Genomic DNA, 17,926 nt, shown 5'->3' on the forward strand with positions numbered 1-17,926 from the left:
AGGCCGCATCTGTGATAATAAAGGTTTAGCATAACCGTCGGATGATTATTGAGGCCGTTGCCATGCATAACCCTTATAGTGCTAAGAGAGATTCTCAGAAAAACAGAGTTTGCACGGCAAGCGTAATTGTATCTTGCTTCAAGAACCTATTTACAACACGACGCTATTGACCAGAGGTCAGTGTGGAAAGGCCGAATCATTCAGCAAAACAGGAAGAGCGCCTGATCTGCGATAAGGGACCGCAGCGCGTCCCGCGCAAGTAGCCAGAGCGGTCCGGGAATCCTTCGGTTCTTTCGCGCACGTACGTAACGATAAGGGCTGTACGCGCCGGTCAGACAGTCGGATGGAGAACGGGCCTGGCAAGGCCCTGCGATCACCACACCACGCGCATCCGCTGATCGAAAAAAAAAGAAATGGTGGACTCCTCGAAAAGCTTTCACTCGCAGATGGAACGAACAACGAAAGCAGGCAACCAAGCAGCTCTCAGAACACCGCGGGGCATCATCGCGCCCCACCTCTTCCGCAACCTCACTTCGCTTCGAGGGAGAGTGCGCGTCACAGCGACGGCCGCCCCCGAAGCTTCCGTGCGTTGCTGGGAAGCAGGAGGACCTGAGTCACGTGCCGCGCGGCGACCTTGGCACCGACCGGCGCGTTGCGACTCCGTTGGCGTGCGCGCACGCATATCCCGAGGTGGCACGTATAACTGTGCCCACTGCGCGATGCGGACCGTCAGCCTCGGCCACGACGGAGGAAAACGAGCGACGTGACAGTCGCTACGCTTCATGACCACCGGGAACATGCTTTCCGTCGTTTTGTTGCGCTCGCTGGCTTTTGTTCAGTTTGCTTGTTGCGTTAACGTTCGCGTTTTGTTTGTCCCGAGTGGCGACACATTAGCTGTTACCCCGCGTTAAGAGGTCAACATTCTCTTTCTTGCTTTCTTTCTTTTCTGTCATCCATCTCCCAAATGCTTTCGTCTGCCTTTACCTACGAATCTTTTTTTTTTTTTCGGTCATTCAGAACGGCAAGATAACCAGCCGGTTCATTGTAAGGCAAAGAAATTTGGTTCCATGATTCAAAGCAAGCTAGAGCATGAACAGTAATTGCAAAGCGTCATCTATTATGCACGCCGCCAGTGCTCAGCGCTGGAGCGCTATGCAGCTATGCGCTTAGAAAGCCTGTACAGCAGAGAGGAGGCATTTGCGTGTGCCCGCCAATGTGTTCGCTAAAGTGCTGTATAGCCTGCAATACAGTAGCTGAAATCTAGCCCGCGTGGGCAAGCAACGGAGCCAACGGCCTTTGTCCACGCAGTTTTAAGCTCTGTCCTGGCAAGTGAACGAAAGAACGTATGTAAGTTCACTACAACACAACAAAAAATTATGCGCAGTGAACGCAACAGTTGCAAAGCGAAAGGGAGCCGCCCTCCCAACTTCTAGCGATTCCAGTCGTCTACCGCGATCGCAGTTGCAGTAGAGCACTGGAACATATAAGACACACTAAAATGCAGTTAAAGAAGAAGGAAACTAAATCAATAAAAGAATGTTTGAGGTGTCGCGCGCAGCTGCCCGCAGAAACGTAAATAAACATTCCCTACCAAGAAATAAACAATTTCTTGCTTTGAGAGACTGTCATATAGAAAGAAGAACGTAGAAGGGGTTCAAAGCCTTTTGTGCCGGTTCTCTTGTTCAAGCAAGGGCAGAAATTTCTGTTTGTGAAAGGGAGGTCGAGGAAGAAAAAAAAAAAAGAGGAAGCACTGCCACTTGGCCAAATACTACAAGACCTGCAATCCTGCGCGGATGGCACCCAAACAGGGCAGATATCGAATTGAGGAGCACAATGGGAGAAAAAACGCCCGCGGGATGCTTCGCACCGCGCTCCACGCGTGCGCCCGTATACATTCGAAGCCCGCAGGGTGGAGGCTTCACTTTTTGGGCACGGAGGAACACGTAAGCCGGGCGCCGTTCTCCTCTGGCGAAACGCTGCAAGTTTAGCAGCGTTCCCTGCAGACGTAGGTTGGAGCGAAAAGACCAGGTGCTTGTTCTGAACAACCAGGGGAACAGCAAGAAGTGCGCCGCCCGACATAAAGAAAGAAAACAAACGAGAAACGGTTCACAAAACGTCACCAAAGGCTCACGGAACTTTTTCAGCAAACTTTCAATGAAAGAAAAGAAAGCGACAACGCGGGCTCCGACTTTCATAACAAGTCCAAGTGGGACGCCTTGCTGAAGAGCTCGGATTTCACAAACCAACTACAGGCCGTCCAGAGGACCCGCGACGTCGCGGAGAGTCACCACCTCCCTGTCCCGTCGTGGGCAGAGCCACCAACTTGATCGGGGAGCCTTCGGTCCCCCCAAACGAGTTCCTCAGGACACTCTAAATAAAGTTCTTGTCACTGTCACTTGGAGGGCCACGCGACCGTTACAAAAGTTCGATAAAATAAAAAAAAAGATTGAAATGTGGTATCACCGCAGCCGCGAGTTCGAGGGAGTTCTGTCAGCTAAGGTAAGCGCATGGGCAAAGATGATAGCACTGGCCTGACGTATGTGCAGTGTTGTCGCCGTAGTTGTTATGGTATACAGAAACGTAGACGCGAAGCGCGACGTTAGTGGCGGCATACCGGGACATTGCGCTCAACCTCCTGCCGTTGAATGACCTCGATAATATCGGGACGTGCCACGCAACACTTACTGGTAGAATTTATCCGCAAGAAGATTCGCGTTTTTTACCCGCCTTCATATTGCCGTGAACGTTCCGCAGCCGAAATCTTCCCGTCACCTAACGCGCAGCATAATCGCACCCTGCAATGCGAGTTATAAGCAGCGATTAAAAACAAATTCATCAGGGGTCACTCATGACGCTGCAGGTGTTTTTCTGTTGTTTTTTTTCCCCGTACAACGATCCATGGCAACTCCAATCAGAACTCGTTCAGCAAGATATCAAAAAGAGAATGTCAATCCCTAAGAACGTGCTGCACCTAATTAAAGGTCTTATGCAGGACGTGTGAAGACGCTATAGCGTATTGCGCGCCCCCTTACGGTATATGTAATTGTCGCCCATTGTCGGAAATTGTTTTTAGTTAAGTGTCTGGACCTTTAGCGCTGTCCAAAAATCAGGAGGTGTAGAGCTTGCCGCACCACTAACGTTGATCTGTTTAACTAAAATGATTTAAGAATGTGTGTAATGAGTTGTTCTGTGGATATAAAAAAGAAAATAAGGAAGCAAATGGCTGAGAGAACATTTGTAGCTCGCCACAAGATCTAACTCCTCATTAAATAATGTTGCTTGCGGTGACGCTGCATGCAAAAATGGAAACCCGCTGTTGGAGAGTGCACTAGATCGCAAGTTAGATAATTCAGATTGTTACTAAGGCCGCACGACTCGTCGTCGTTGAGCACGTTGAGAGCACATATTGTAAAATGTTGCTTATTCATTATAGTCAATAAATAAGACGTTCCAGACAATGCTAAGCGCTATGTCTAAACGGCACTGAACCAAACGAGCCGCAGAAAAAAAAAAAGCTTAACAGGAAAATTTGTCTCACTCCAGCCCAATTTGGTGTGCCTTGTATTTTGATATCGCCAGCCTGTTTATGAGTTTCAATCTAAAAAAAGCCACCGTAAGTTTATTTCTTGTAGAACGCTCGTGAGAAAACAGCTATATATCGACAGCCTGGAACGTGGACCGTCCTGTCGCCGAAGTTACGAGTCAGGGTGGACCAACGGTGCTCTTCCTCCGGTAAGAGACCGCGCATTCGCAAGCCGTGTCACCGGAGCTCCGATTTCAACAATGGTCGCATTAGTGTTGCTGTTTCCTGAGACGTCCTAATATGATGTTCCCCCATGTTCCCTGTAGATTCCATATAAACTGTCCCTTAAACACTGCCAGGAACCGGCAACGCTGGGGACGTCGTGTTAAACGGTAATTCGGTCAATCAGGTTTCGTTGTATCGGGGGTTTGGAGAAGGAATGTTCTTTTTTTTTTTCACTCGCTTTTAGGTTAGCCAGACGCAACAATTTCCGATAGTTATCCGATCGTTCCGATTGGCCCCGTCGACGCACTATTTTCCCAGAACGAAAGAATAGGTGAGCCCAGGGATCAATAGGTGGCAGAGAGAGAGCAACGCACTCGAACATCGCGCGCCTCCGTCAGGGGGCACCACCTGCCTAGAGACGCCATATAGCGCGCGTCCCAAGTACGGCGCAGTCGCGGTCTATTCACGGGCCAGTGCAAGATGCGAGTCCGCGAACCCGGGTCGATTGTTTCTCACACCTAATTTTGCCCGCGTACCGGCCGGTAGAGTTACTTAACCAGATGAACTTGATTACCAAAGGCCTACTGGAAGCTTCTTTCTTTTTCTGTTTATAATTTTGTTTCTGTCTGTGGTCGATCCCCTTTTAGATTGATTAGTTATCCCTGCGCTAGCTTAAGGACGATCACTTTTACTCGAATAACCGGCAGATAAAAACAAAAGCGGGAGAAAGAAGAAGGAGAAAATGTTCTAGGCACCAAAAATTAGGTTCAGCGCATTTTGTAACTTTCTTTTTTGTTCTTCTCGGGAATCGGGCCTTTAAGAAGATATGGGGCACTGTGGGCGTTAAGCCTTTCCGTTTATAACACATTCTCACACGCGTATTCGTTAGCGCAGATTAGTACGGCTATACGGCGTACGTGTTATATGCCTCGTATATTCCCATTAAATCTTTTCCATTAACCATGGGTTTTTTTCCTTCTCTTTCCTTTTTTTTTTACTTCGATGCAAAGCTTCTTCCCCCAACCACCTTCACGCCACTCCCCTTTGACGAGTTCCAAACGACGGGAAAGTCTGTCCCAGTTCATTTTCGTGAGCTATTCAGTATTATTCCTGCTCCCTTATTTTTCTTTCCTTCTTTTTCTACAGTCGTTATTAAAGAAAAAACAAAACGAAGGGACGTCAGAAAAATCGTATATTCGATAAAGCACAAATCTTGATGTGGCTCAGGCTGTCAAAATTCAAGGAAGTGAGACGCGAGATAGCTCCGAAGATATTTCAGGAGCCGAGAACAAACGTAAAACAAGCTATACAACCTAGCAATCGTAAACTCGCCATGTGAACGTCGGGCGCAAGCGGACATTACACGTTTTCATGGGAAAATGGTTTCGTCTTGACAGGATGTGAATGTTTCTCTGAGGAAGCTCTTGTTTTTTTTGTTCGTATTTATTCCCACACTTTCCGCCAAAGCGAACTGAACGGGCGTGCGCGGTGACAGAAGAAAACTCCCGAAAGCGTTGAACAACCGTACACTTCTTTTTCATCAAACGCGCTAATGTGCCTCCTATCGTTCAGGTGTCACAGGAATCGCAGGAGGCAGTAGCGATGATAATCGAAGAAAAAAACATTGTACAATATTATTTGGTGCATTACGCTTCCCCCTCGAGGTGCATTTCTTTTGCAGCATGAACGTTCGCTAGGGATACCATGCTGTTGAATTGGTACTACTTTCCTTAATACACGAACGCCGTGATGCCTACTTGAAACTTTCCAAGTGTCAAACAAAGACTTCCGTAGAATTCGTTATAGCCGTCATTCTGGCAAGGAAATGTCTCTTCGATATAGCGAAACACCATATGATTGTGCAGAAATTATTCAACCCTACAGTATTTTGGCACGGTGTCAAGAAGAGACACACAGCCGTAGCAGATTGCAAACAGCACCTTTTACTCCTGATGAAGACATTCCGCACAATCACCGGCGACTGAAACGGAAGCCGTGATACTGAACAATGCATTTACGGCAACTTGATCCTTGACAGATCAACCAGATAAGTTCTCTTTCTCGGAACGTGGGTCGGCGATCGACGCGAGTGTATACACGCACCTTAATCGTTGGTGTCGTGTCCCGCCAAGAACATAGGGCATGTTTTGGGTCGGAAAGTTGCGGCACTGGCACGCACAACACCGCAACACTCTTCTTCTCGGAGCAGTCACCCCGAGTCGTTGCGCAAGACAAAACTTGACGAACGCCCACACATTCTCGGTAACCTCGCAAGCAGCACCAAGTTCAATGGCAACGACCGCCCCTATACGTTGCGAGAACCGCAGGAGCAAATACAAGACTGCCAACTTGATTTCGGGACGGGACCTTTGAATAAGGAAGAGGAAAAGCGGAAATGGCAGGCAAGATCAATGCACGCTTTTTCACCAGCCCAGAGCGGTTTTACTTGAAGTCGCAGGCACGATAGAGAAGAGGCGGCCTGGCTGCGTGCCTATACACAAAACCAGGACACGCGCGATGAAGCTAGTGTAGCACACGCACAGGCTGCCTCGTAACGACCTTTAAACGCTCTTCATTCAGAGGGAGAGAGAGAGAGAGAGAGATAAGCAAAGCACAAAGGAGGCGATCCGCAAGGAACACGCGGCAGGCGCCGTTGTGTCAATATACTCGCACTCCTGCTCGTTCGCGCGCAGCCTCTCCTCCAAAGGCGCGCGCGCGCGCGCAAACTTCCTCTCCGAGCGAACAGTGGCGAGTCAAGAAAGGGTTCTGCGGCGTCATAAACGACGACGCCAGAACGCTCGTCAATGCTGGCAGAGGCAGGAGCTCGCAACTCACCGGCGTTGGCAGCGACGCAGGCGGTGGCGACGACAACGACAATGCGCGGCCAAGTCCAAGTGCGAAGAAGGCCGCCTGTATGATGTATCCGCGGGACGCGAAGCCACGTCGCCGCACACGCTGCGGCAGGCCGGCCCGCGGCCTGCATTCCTCTAGACACCCCGCGCACGCCGAGCTATGAGAGGACACACTGCTTCTGGGTGCACGACGACGACGTCACTGCGAGCACTTTCACGACGATGACGAACGCCGGCGCTGCTCGTCTCCTTCGGGAAGCGACCACAATTAGCGACCAGAGCCACGCGACGTCCCTAAAGAACAAGCAGAGCGGCAGTGGCGCCACAAGCACACACGCGTGCGCGCTCTGCCCGGCGCGCTTGCTACCTGCGCTCGGCGCTCGGAGTCTGGACTACGGTTTGTGCAGACGACGCCGGCGGCGCGCAGACGACGCGCACCCAGCTGCGGCGGCGGTGGGAGGCACGGCGTCGCTGTCGCAAGCGCGCAATGATGATAGCGCGCAGGGGTGTGGTGCCATCTGGCGGCATTGGAATGCAATCGCACGCAATGCGGCAGCGCTTCGTAGCAATTCTCCGGTAAATGTGTTGCGCCTTACATTAGTTTCCTTTTCGTTATGATAGTGCCGACAAGAAAAAGTGAAGATCGGGTCATTATTGGGTAAACTGACCTGGAAAGCCGAGATGCGACCGGCTCAGGAAAACAAAAAACCCCACCGCTAGGAAAAAAGAGTGAAAAAAAAAAAACGGCTTTTATTGTCCTTTAATTGTACACTAAAAGCTTTACTTGGGCCAATTTATGCTATGGATCAATTATGTTCTTTTCTCTCCACGTGAGTTTCTGCCGAACACTGGACTACATCAGGTGGCTGTGAGCTAGTGAAAAAGCTTAAATATATATTGTGTGTAAAAAATCTACGGCTGAACATAACCCGTGGAAAAAGAAAAAAAATCTTGCATGGACCCCCGCCTGGAGTTATCGTTATTTCTGCGTGCAATAATAGTTTGTTTCCAATGTTGCCTAACTTTCCAGAAGAACAAGAAGGCATACATGGCTTGCTTTCCTTTTTCTTTCTGATTCTTCAAGCCTGTGATATCTTTGGAAGTTTTACGTTTTTACATCTTACTCGAAACGAAGCTCGGCGGTAGTCGAAGTGAGAAATGCAATGGAGACATTGGTATCTATGACAAAACGCGCGCACAAATTATGAATGATCTGCACACAAAGTATCGCAAGAAATCGCACAAAATTGTAGCCCAACAGCGTGCGCCAGCGTCAGAAGAAGTTAGTCCAATACATTAACACAGATAATTCAAAATTGTGCTGTTTTCATTATTTCTTGTGATTCTGATCATCCCATCAACATACGCATTTCTTGTTCTTATGGATATCGGGCACTGCAGCCCCCAGCAAGCATTCTGTGCGGGCGATGATGCACCAGACGTTGACAGGGGCACCTAACTAATCGTTAACGTTTAGGCCCGCTTGTGCCAGCTGTGTGAACGCGAGTTAGCTAAGGGGCTGGCTTCGAAGATGAGCATCAAGCAGGAAATTCGGGATAGGTGTCTCATTAGCAACACCAGGCTAAGCCTGGTTGGATACCCTGCACAGGGAAACGAAGAAGGGACCTTGATAAGAAACAGAGCAAGAAAATGTTCACAGCAGGAACACGCACACACGCCTAAGCGTTCATCGTGCAGTTTCAAACGTGCATGCGTGCGTACACAGCCAAATAAATTCTGCAAGAATTCACAACGTATAGGACACTTTATGCTAGGAATAATTGTCATGCACGTAGCTTTATACCGAGGAATGCAACTAAAAGGGCTGCAGTTTGCTCTATTCAAAAAGCAAACCTATCCTCATGTTCCCACGTCACTCGTTTTACCATCTGCTTGGGAAGTGCTCGGTGCACGCCTGTATTCTACTGACTTGAAGAGGTGCGACGCACCTCGGCATCTCCAAGCTTCGTCGGGGCATTCGAAAAGCTAATGAACCTCAACCTCAGCGTTTCCAATTAGCTGCTTCATAAAAGAGAAGCTTTCTTTGCGTCTTCCCCTCACTTTGCGGGTGCTGGCTGCTCTCTTGCGGGATGGCTCACGACGGGTCCAACAGCGATATATCCTTATTGGCCACGGGTCAGTGGTGGTCAAGTTTTGCGGCCGCCAGCTGCCTTGCAGGATGGGCCGGTACCATACGAGTGTGCACGCTTACTCCTAAAACGCAAAGGCCGATGACGTCGATATGTGCAGTGATGACACGGAGGTGTAACGGTACCCTGTCGTTTACTGGTGCAAACAAGTATTTCGAGAAAGAATGCTTTGTGCAAGCCAACTTCGGCCCGCTCTGGCGCGACAACTAGTCTCTGGTTTATGTGGGACGTGAGCGCAGCGTTACAGCCCTACGAGTTTACGTCCGCTAAGCATTCGCCAGTGGAAACATGTCCAACATCTGTGTGTGGTGCATAATGGCAATTGGTCGCTGGACAACAACAACCTTCCTCGTAGAAATCAAATAATTACGCAGATTCAACGCACGTGTTTAAATATACAGGGTGTTCTTTTTTTTTTTTCTAGGTGCACCACATTTTTTAAAGATTGCATATGGAAGATAGCACAATTCTAACACGATGTAAATTACTCGATGAGGCGGCCATTACTTCTACAGGAAATCAAAATGTTGAATTGTATAATTAACGTGTTAACGCAAATTAGCATTTTAATTAATTACTTTACGCCACACATTTCAATCTACGAAGTATAACCGCTGAATTCGCACGACGTATCATCTTGGAACGAATTCTCTGGACAACACCAGTTCCGTGATATCAATTTTGAATGTGTCCGAGAAAATGCATCGGCTTTCCAGTTACTTCTTAAAGAAACCGCTGTTTTATGCATTGAAGTACATTGGAAGCAAACAGCACACATGCTGGGGGCTTGTCTCCTGTGAATAAAAAGTTGATAGCAAAGTTAGCTTTTGGTTTGTGCGTGCGTGCGTGTGCGTACGTGGGCGTGCGTGTGCGCGTGTGTGCGTGCGCGTGTGTGCGTGCGCGTGTGCGTGCCACTTTGAGCAAAGTTACCGTAGTCAGAATGCTCATCTAACACGGGAATAGCGAGGCTGAGAAAATCTCCTCGCATCCTGACAGCGTTTGCAGCAGCCGGGAAGAGGATTTCCTAAGGCCGGCGGCCAACAAGGTGGAGTGCTGCCGGAAAACCATTCGGGTAAACGAAAGAAAGTGGCGGCATGATCACAGAGGACCGGATTAAGGAGGCGCAGACACCGGAGGCTAATGAGCTCAGCAGCTTCCCCGGTTCTTCCGTTTTCGCCTCTTCTATTTATTCAGCACTCATGGAAGCTTCCACAAGGCGAGTTAGAGATGCGACAAGCGCGCATTGCACCGCCTAAAGAATGTATACAACCGGGTAGAAGTTGACATGTTCTTTTGGTGACGAACGAAGCTAGTGCGTCCCAAACGAAAAAAATAAAATATAAAGGCTAGAAGGTGGAACAGACACCTCTGTAGCTGCAATATACAAACTGTGACTGTGGGTCGTTACGATATCTCACTGTGAGGAGACAGGCACACCGCATGCTGCACGAATGTTGCTTTGCAGTGCCGTGATGGCTGTACGTACTTGCTAACGAGTACTACCATTCTAACAAACCACAGTAATGAACGCACTCGCGAAGGACAGTCGACCTTCTGAGTAAATTACGGAATACGAGAGCGCATATGTTAGCAGGCCTACCATCACACTGACCAAGAAGAAATCTCTTTCGAGAGGGGCATGGAGAGAGGAAAGGGGGGAGGGGGTTTCTGTTGTGATAACTGTGGATAGGTTTGCATGTATGCCTGGCATGTTGCTCCAGATGGCTGGGACGTAAAATGAAATTATATTCAATGCACAGCGCCCACGAGGAATGTTTTTCTTCTACTGGCGAAGGGGAATGGTAGGGTTGTGCCTCTGTACAAATTATCAAAGCCAAGTTCTTTCTTTTTTTTTCGTGTTGGGATGGGTATTGGTGTTGCGGTGGTTGGAATGTGAAGAGGAGGAGAGAATAGGTTAATGGTATGTGGCACAGAGTAGGGAGACTCTAGAGAGGAGGCTGCGTGTGGTGTGATGCCTTGAGAAGGATGGTATGGGTAGGAAGTCGTGATCGTGCCGATTGCTTGGTTGCGTCAGTGACAATCCCCGCTGCGGCGTACGCACTACGTTACATGTATACATGGGTAGAAACTTCTACAGCAGCCCATGTGTTCCAAACATGGCGGGTGGTCAGCGGTTCATGTGTCTTAGTAGCATCTGCACGTGGATAGAACACTTCCTACATGGTACAAAGCAAAGTGGAAGTGACGCGATATCGCGTAAACAATGACGTCATTTTTGTGGAAATCGGCGCGAAAATTGTCTTTGTGGTCCTGTTATTACGCAGCATCTTTATATGGCCCACAGCTCGACGCAATTCCGCTCTCAAGTAGGCGTCGTCATTTGCAAACTCCCCTCGATGGTCCCTCTAGTCGAGGTCAGCTATACCGGGAAAAACGGTGCAGCGAAACGCCAGCCATACGGGTGTCGCTATCGCAACCTTCTAAAGACATCGTTTCTCTGCGTACTGAAAAAGGTATTCAGGGTTTCGTGCTGATCGCAACTTCCTGGAAGACGCCGAGCCCATAGGCCACCATCGCCGTTTGAAGGGAAGCTAAAATAAAGATATACGTTCCGGCTTCCTAGTTCTGTTCTTTTCACTGAACCAGTTTAACACGATGAAACGCACCTCAGAATGACCAAAGCAAACACAGCGCTCAGCGAGTAGTAAATTCGCATCACCGTAACTGAGAGAGCGCGCGCAGGTCCATACAGCGCAATATGCTAGGATGCGTATCGTAGTAAACAAACTTTACAGGTGCAAGAGTGCACAACATAGCGGAGTTGGTCATCAGTTTGCCTAGCTTTTTTGTTTTTTTCACTACAAGGCCAGAGAAGTAGGGCTCCCCGTGTTGCAGCAGATGATTTACAACCCTTCGAGCCAGGCAAGCGATATTCCGCCATAATTACCTCGGGGAAACGTTCCTAGACACAGCGAGGATACACTCCGGCTCAGGGGACGATCCCTCAGAAGCAGAATTCTTGAACGCCTTACGTCACGAGGCCAAGGAACCCTTCGCTTCGAGTGCGCTATACTCAGGAGACTCGACGCAGCACACAAGCTATCTTGTTCTTGCCAGAGGACTCAAAGAGGAATTTGCATGCTATGAACAGGCAAGCTGTATGATTATTCTTAGAAAACATTGCTCCGAATCAAATTAGGAATGCGAAACTAAACATCAAAAGAAAAAAATTCTGGCCGTTGACGTTATGAACAGGAGCGCGCTGGGCGGCACATTGGACAATATAACGCAGCAGGGCAACATTAAAGTCCGGGATCGTATACCTCAAGTGACTCATCACAGATGGCGTCACCTATGATATTGACACGGACACACAAAACACAGATATGCCAATACTTTTAAAGGCTGCTGCCGAAGGTGTTGACATTGTGCGCATTGATCACCTCGGGAACGCGTACTGTGCCTGTATTACACTTAAGAGGGACTCCGTCGCCGCATATGTGATTGTCAGCCACTTCCGGCACACAGTTTGCCCGTTTATTCTAAAACCACTTCAGTGCCACAAGTTTCTGAAGCTTGGACACGTGACGGCCGGATGTTTACAGGATCAGTGGTGTGTTTCCGGTGTGTGGAGAACCCCACAAAAGAACTCGCCATGCAACCATCTTCAAGGGCTGGAACTGCCAGGGTTCTCACGCCACCACTTGCAAAGACCGTCGTCAAATTAGGAGCGATTCTGGGACATACACTACACCTGCCGATGAGGTACCAATCATAGATTGACAAGTCATATCCGTACTAGGGTCATTAATGAACGTCATCCATGTACTCCAAAACAACCAGCACACTACGTCTGCTGAAAGTGCGATGTATGTACTGGATACATTACATGCAGTGCTGGCATCCATTGAGTAGAGAAATCCTCCAATAACTGATATTATTTCGTGCGCAGAAAATCCAAAAGCGTCCCCAACGATTGTCAGCACATGTAGGAGGTCGCGCGCTTCCTTAGGACGACTGCCTGGGCGAACGACTATAAACCCTTCAGCGTGTTTTTTAATAATGCTCATGTGTTGTCATCTTCCTGGTAATCTTGTGCTTCATGTTTCTTTTTCTTTATCAGTTACCTCCCTTTTTTCCCTCCTATAGAGAAGGGTAGAAAACTGGATATTGAGATCTGGTTAACTTTCCTGATATTCCCATTATTACTCTCTCTCTTTATAATAGCGACTTACCGCGCATCACAATAACATGGTATCTCTATTAACAACTGCGCGAATGCTTCCTTTGTCAGAGGAAAATAACCATATTTTATTGTTAACAAAATAAATAAAGTGAAAAAGAAAGGAACTCGTGTTTTCTTCCAACGCCCCACCTCAATAAGATCGATTACAAATTACATTTGTCTGAGCGAAATACCAACTGTTTTTCTCGAATTAAAAAAAAAAATTACGCAGTGCTTGTTTTCGCCTTGCTCAGCGCTTCAGTCGCACACATCATCCACAATCATAGCGAAAGGACCTCTCTCCATACCCACTACTTCCCTTTTTGATGTCCGAAACATGTAATTCTGGGCCGATTTTGATGCGAAGCTTCTCGAACTATGCCAACAGACCTTGAAAGTGCATTTGCGCTCCGTCACGGCAGAAGGAGCGGGTCTCAGTGGCCTGTCTTATGCCGGCGCTCAGGGTTGGCGAGTCGTATAACAAACACGACGTAGGTGGTTCCAAATTGAGCGCTCTCTCTCAATCAGTGAAGTGTGACGCAGCTTGAGGAGCTGTTTTAGGCAAAAATCATGAGCCCTTCCACTCTGCGAAGGTGGATTACCAGCGAGGCTGTTGTAGCACACGACAAAGAGGTGACACCGAATTTTCAAAAAAGGCACGAACACATTTATTGCCTAGATCGGTGGCCATCGTGAACGAAGGTGCGTACACACATTTATGTTTGTACATCCGCGTTCATTCGTGTTATACATTCGTTATATCCGTTCGTGTTTTCATTTGGCGATATATTGAGGTAAAGTATGTGAGAGCGAAATCATTGCACCGGCTGGCAGTGGGCCAGTGCCGTCAGCGCCTTCGCAGAGGGAGAGGCAGTGTGGGAATGCTGAAAAGATGAGCGGCAACGGAGCCAGCTGTGGAAGAATACGACGACGAATGCGCGAGCACTGGCACGAGCCATTGCTGATGATGACAGTTCTGGCTCACAGATTTGTTGACGGACACGAAAGAAATTAACGGAATCCTAGCCATAAACAGCTTCACTGTAAAAACGAGAAGCACGACGTGGCGCGAGTGGCGGCCATAAACTATGTAGAGCTTCGTTTAGTTCAACAATCGTCTTCGATGGTTTCTCCGCAATATTTTACTCTTAGTTTTGTATTTTCCTTTTCTGGGCGAGTTTTGTGTCGCTGTCCAGACACTTGCTGTTATCAATCTGGTCTGTTAGGCCATTTGTATTTCATTGCTTTTTACTCCGTGTGTGAAATTTATTTCAGCGTGTAACAAGCGATCAATTGGTATACAGAAGCGCTTGCTCCCTCCCTATTTCGTTACGTCTTAGGCTAGTCCAATGCTATTTCTGTCTCCTCTTTACAACCCGTATTCACCCCAACTCTGTGCAGGTTAGCAAGCCGGATACTCTCAACTCTCATTTGGTTAACGTCCCTGCCTCTCTCTCTCTCTCTATCTCTCTCTCCTTCTCTCTCTCTCTCTCATTTTTCGAGCTTTGTAATTAGACCGACCAACGCTCTTCGCTGACGTTGCCACCGAGAGTGCTCGGCCGTGAGTGGTGGATGGTATAAAATTAATAGATTAATAGAATAGAGTGAAAGCAATCCTTGCATTATATCGCCCCTAGTTTCCCTGCTGCCCGTTGATCCACAGCGGTTAGATTCTTTGCCTTTTATCTCACATTTTTTCGTGTGCCTTTTTCAGCGCCTAAATATGTTGACTTCAAGCTTTCGATGCATGTATCGTTGTGACCCGGACAATATGTAAAAACAACGCAGAAGGGCTTTGTAAGCTACCCCAAGCTTTGTTAATCACGTCAACTTCCACCGTTTTAGCCCCTTCTACCACGCTAGCAAAGACGTGACATCGCAAAAACGAACATATCCCCAATACCGTCCCTGGTGTTGGAGCTTCTCAAGGTTCATGAAATTTAGCCTGCAGCTCCAGCCGGTTGGCTATAAACGGCTCCGCGTGTGCCCCAAATTTCGGTGACGCCAGACTTCGTAACACTCGGTATTACAAGCCTTCTGCGATATTACACTGCACCCATGTTGTATACTTGCAACTTCTTAATACACCAAGTGAAGAAACTCCCAACTGTCCTTTTATTTATGTTTTCCTTTTTTCTTAGAAAGGGCGCACTACACTAAATAATAGCGTAAAGGCACAAGCTAAAGAAGTTCTAGAATATTAAGCTGTTGGGCTAGTTGGTTCGACAGGAACCTTTGCAAAGGCGAGCGCAGAAGCGGTGCGGGAAGGAGACGTGGACAGGAAAAACCAGGCAGGGAAGACGTGGACAGGAAAGACAAAAGTTGGTACCACCACAAGTGCGGTGAAGTACACTTTTAAAGGTATCGCCGCGAGAAGTCTCATAGCGGCACGAATGAAAACAAATATTATTCCAGGTTCCACGACGCAAGCTCCAAAAGTTCGAAGCCAAACAGAAAAGTTCGTTTCACCGCAGATGTTCAACAGGGCTTGTTTTCGATGATCTCTCCGGACGGCAGTGTGTTTAACAGTACCGAGGCAAACCTCTCTCTTTCGGGGTTGCCACACGACACAAACCCATAAGGATCAAAGAAAAGACTGAAGAGGTTGTGTCTGAATGTCTTCACCAAGGACCACCTTTCGCGACCAGGCTTACGCGACAGGAGTCAATCACAACAAGGTGAAGCACCACCGTTTTAGCGCAGAAGGCAAACAACATCCTAACTGCGCGGCAGGTCCAAGAACTATCTCGTGCAGCGCAACTCAATAGCCAAAGGAAACGCGTGGCTGGATATCTACGATGGTAGCACTTCTCGACCGGCGCGCCTTCTTTAAAGGAACGGGTTCTGTTCGTGGCCCGAGTACGCCAAAGAGGTTTGGACAGAACGAGATGGGGATTCCTACGTTGAACTGGTGGTGTCGCGACAGGAACGCGGTTCGCAAAGACGGCGCAGTAAACGAAGCTTCAGAGGTGCATGTGACAGTTCCGGTTTTACCAGCTAACGCTCCCAGTGACGAACGCAGTGCTGCTCGGTGCTTCCTTTTTCGTTATTCATTTCTTTTTTTTTTACGCTGTGGCATGTCGACGCAATGGGCAATCGCATAGGTATCGTTGGGGCCAAGCAACGACGACTTCCATGAATCGGCGGTATCTGTAGGACGTGCTCTGCTGAGAAGCCATAAAGTGGAGAACGGCTGTCTCCGCTAGGAGAAACCCATAACCAGCTGCACTGAGCGTAGCTGCCGTATTTATTCGTTTATAACGTGCACTTTTCCTGCGGAAAGAAAAATTGACATGCGCGTGATCGAGTACGAAACCAAAACTGCAATATAAGGTGCCCTAATACAGAGCCCATCTCGATTAACTGAGTCCGCGGCCTCGAAGGTCACACTTTACCGCACTGTAGGTGGCGGAGCTCCTGCGTGCACCGGAATTTTCTCACCAATGGGCTCCGCCTTTAACTATAGCATCCGGCGAGTGATTACTGGTCCGCTGTGGCTCGGGTGCAGGAAGTATACTTTTTCCATGTGAGATCAAGCAGATATTTCTTCCTTATTCCGTAAAAATATCGAGAGAGAACATTTTGCATTTGTTGAAGTGTGAAAGTCGGACGAGCGTTTTACAACCCAAATCACTGTATCTTTCCCTTTCTAACTGTGAAAAAACGGCTGCCCGTTATAATTGAGTAAATACAATGTACCTTGGGTCTCGCACTGCTCTTTATGCGCATTTGGAAGCGTAGCGGGGACTCGTTTAGAGCCTTCTAGAGATTTGGTGAAGTATAAATAAAGCCAGGGAAGTTTCGAATCTGGCAAGAGCCGATACTATAGGGAAGGTAGTGCAGGCGTAATCAATGGCACGAGTGGGGTCACACAACTCGAACGTCTAGTAGATTCTCCATAGGATATGTGTTAAAAAATAAAGTAAGAGCTAAAAAAATCAGACAGCAAGAAAAGCACCACGAACGTTTCACAGCGCGACATACTTATATAAATGAGAATGAACACTCAGACCGCTGAGAGAGTTCAAAGTAGGTATATCGCGCCATCGTCAATGAGGCAGTGGTAGCAGCGGTAATGATAACAATAATACGCCTCTAAGTTGTACGCCACAGGTGACTCGGACATATGAACAGGCATTAAGCTGCACACATAGGAACGCGATGGTAGTGGGGTGGACCACAGTGCCTATGCAGAACTTTCCAAAAGAACCCGGTACGTGATTAGCTCCCAGTCAGCGCAGCAGATTTTTTCTTTATTTAGAGACCAGGGCTATAAAGAAGGTTTTGTGACAACGAAGGCTGATTGGCTTTCGAAACGGTTCATATTAGCTGAAACTAGTTGTGCTCAGGGCGGAGTAGAATACCGTTCAAAAAATGTGGAGAGGTGTTAGCGCTTCCTCCGGAATCCCGATAAATGTTTGCTGAAATTCCCAAGCTGAAAGCTGTAATTTGCACGCAGTTTGCGCGAAAGTAGCCACTGCATTTGGCCTAGTCAGAGGGCGCAGAGCAAATCATACGTGCAGTGGTCTCAGGATTTTCTGTTCTGTTCAGAGAATAGCAGGCCATTGCGGTATCACTGGAAATTACAACGCAGAAAACACAGCTTGGACGTCAGGCCAAGAAGACCGCTGCATCCCTATTCCTCTCCCAAGGACAAATGCTACGAGACAGCTTAGTATTCTGGCACGCGCACGCTCGTCACTCGAGTGAAACACACAGACAAGGCGCACCAGACCATAAACCCTTCGCTGCAACTCACACCTCCGTCCGAACTGCACCGACGTGAAGCGTCTCTTCGGTGTCGGTTGTGGCTGGGAGTTGCCTTCACAAAAGTTTATTCAGCAATAACTGGAATGACTGACAGTCATGCATGTGATGTCTGTGGCTGCAAGGATAACATTGACCACCTATATCCTACAACTGTCCTCAATTTGAAACACAATGACAATCTATACACAACGCATCCAGGAAACTATATGATCGTCCACTG

General features: G+C 48.1%; 1 protein-coding gene across 6 annotated transcripts in view; it reads right to left on the reverse strand.

Moving 5' to 3' along the window:
* The window catches only part of LOC135900324 (kin of IRRE-like protein 3), a 636,778-nt gene that overhangs the window by 285,811 nt on the left and 333,041 nt on the right, over nt 1-17,926 (reverse strand). For 2 of the 6 annotated variants that reach the window (XM_070531958.1, XM_070531956.1), the window contains exon 1: nt 6,584-7,290. The exons of the other annotated variants lie outside the window; for them this stretch is intronic. In XM_070531958.1, the coding sequence (XP_070388059.1) occupies nt 6,584-6,731 (148 nt within the window). In that variant the 5' untranslated portion in view covers nt 6,732-7,290. Of the gene's footprint in view, nt 1-6,583; nt 7,291-17,926 lie in introns of those variants that run through there. 6 annotated transcript variants of the gene reach the window in all.

The sequence above is a fragment of the Dermacentor albipictus genome, chromosome 1, assembly GCF_038994185.2.
Source record: "Dermacentor albipictus isolate Rhodes 1998 colony chromosome 1, USDA_Dalb.pri_finalv2, whole genome shotgun sequence".
Classification (NCBI taxonomy): domain Eukaryota; kingdom Metazoa; phylum Arthropoda; class Arachnida; order Ixodida; family Ixodidae; genus Dermacentor; species Dermacentor albipictus.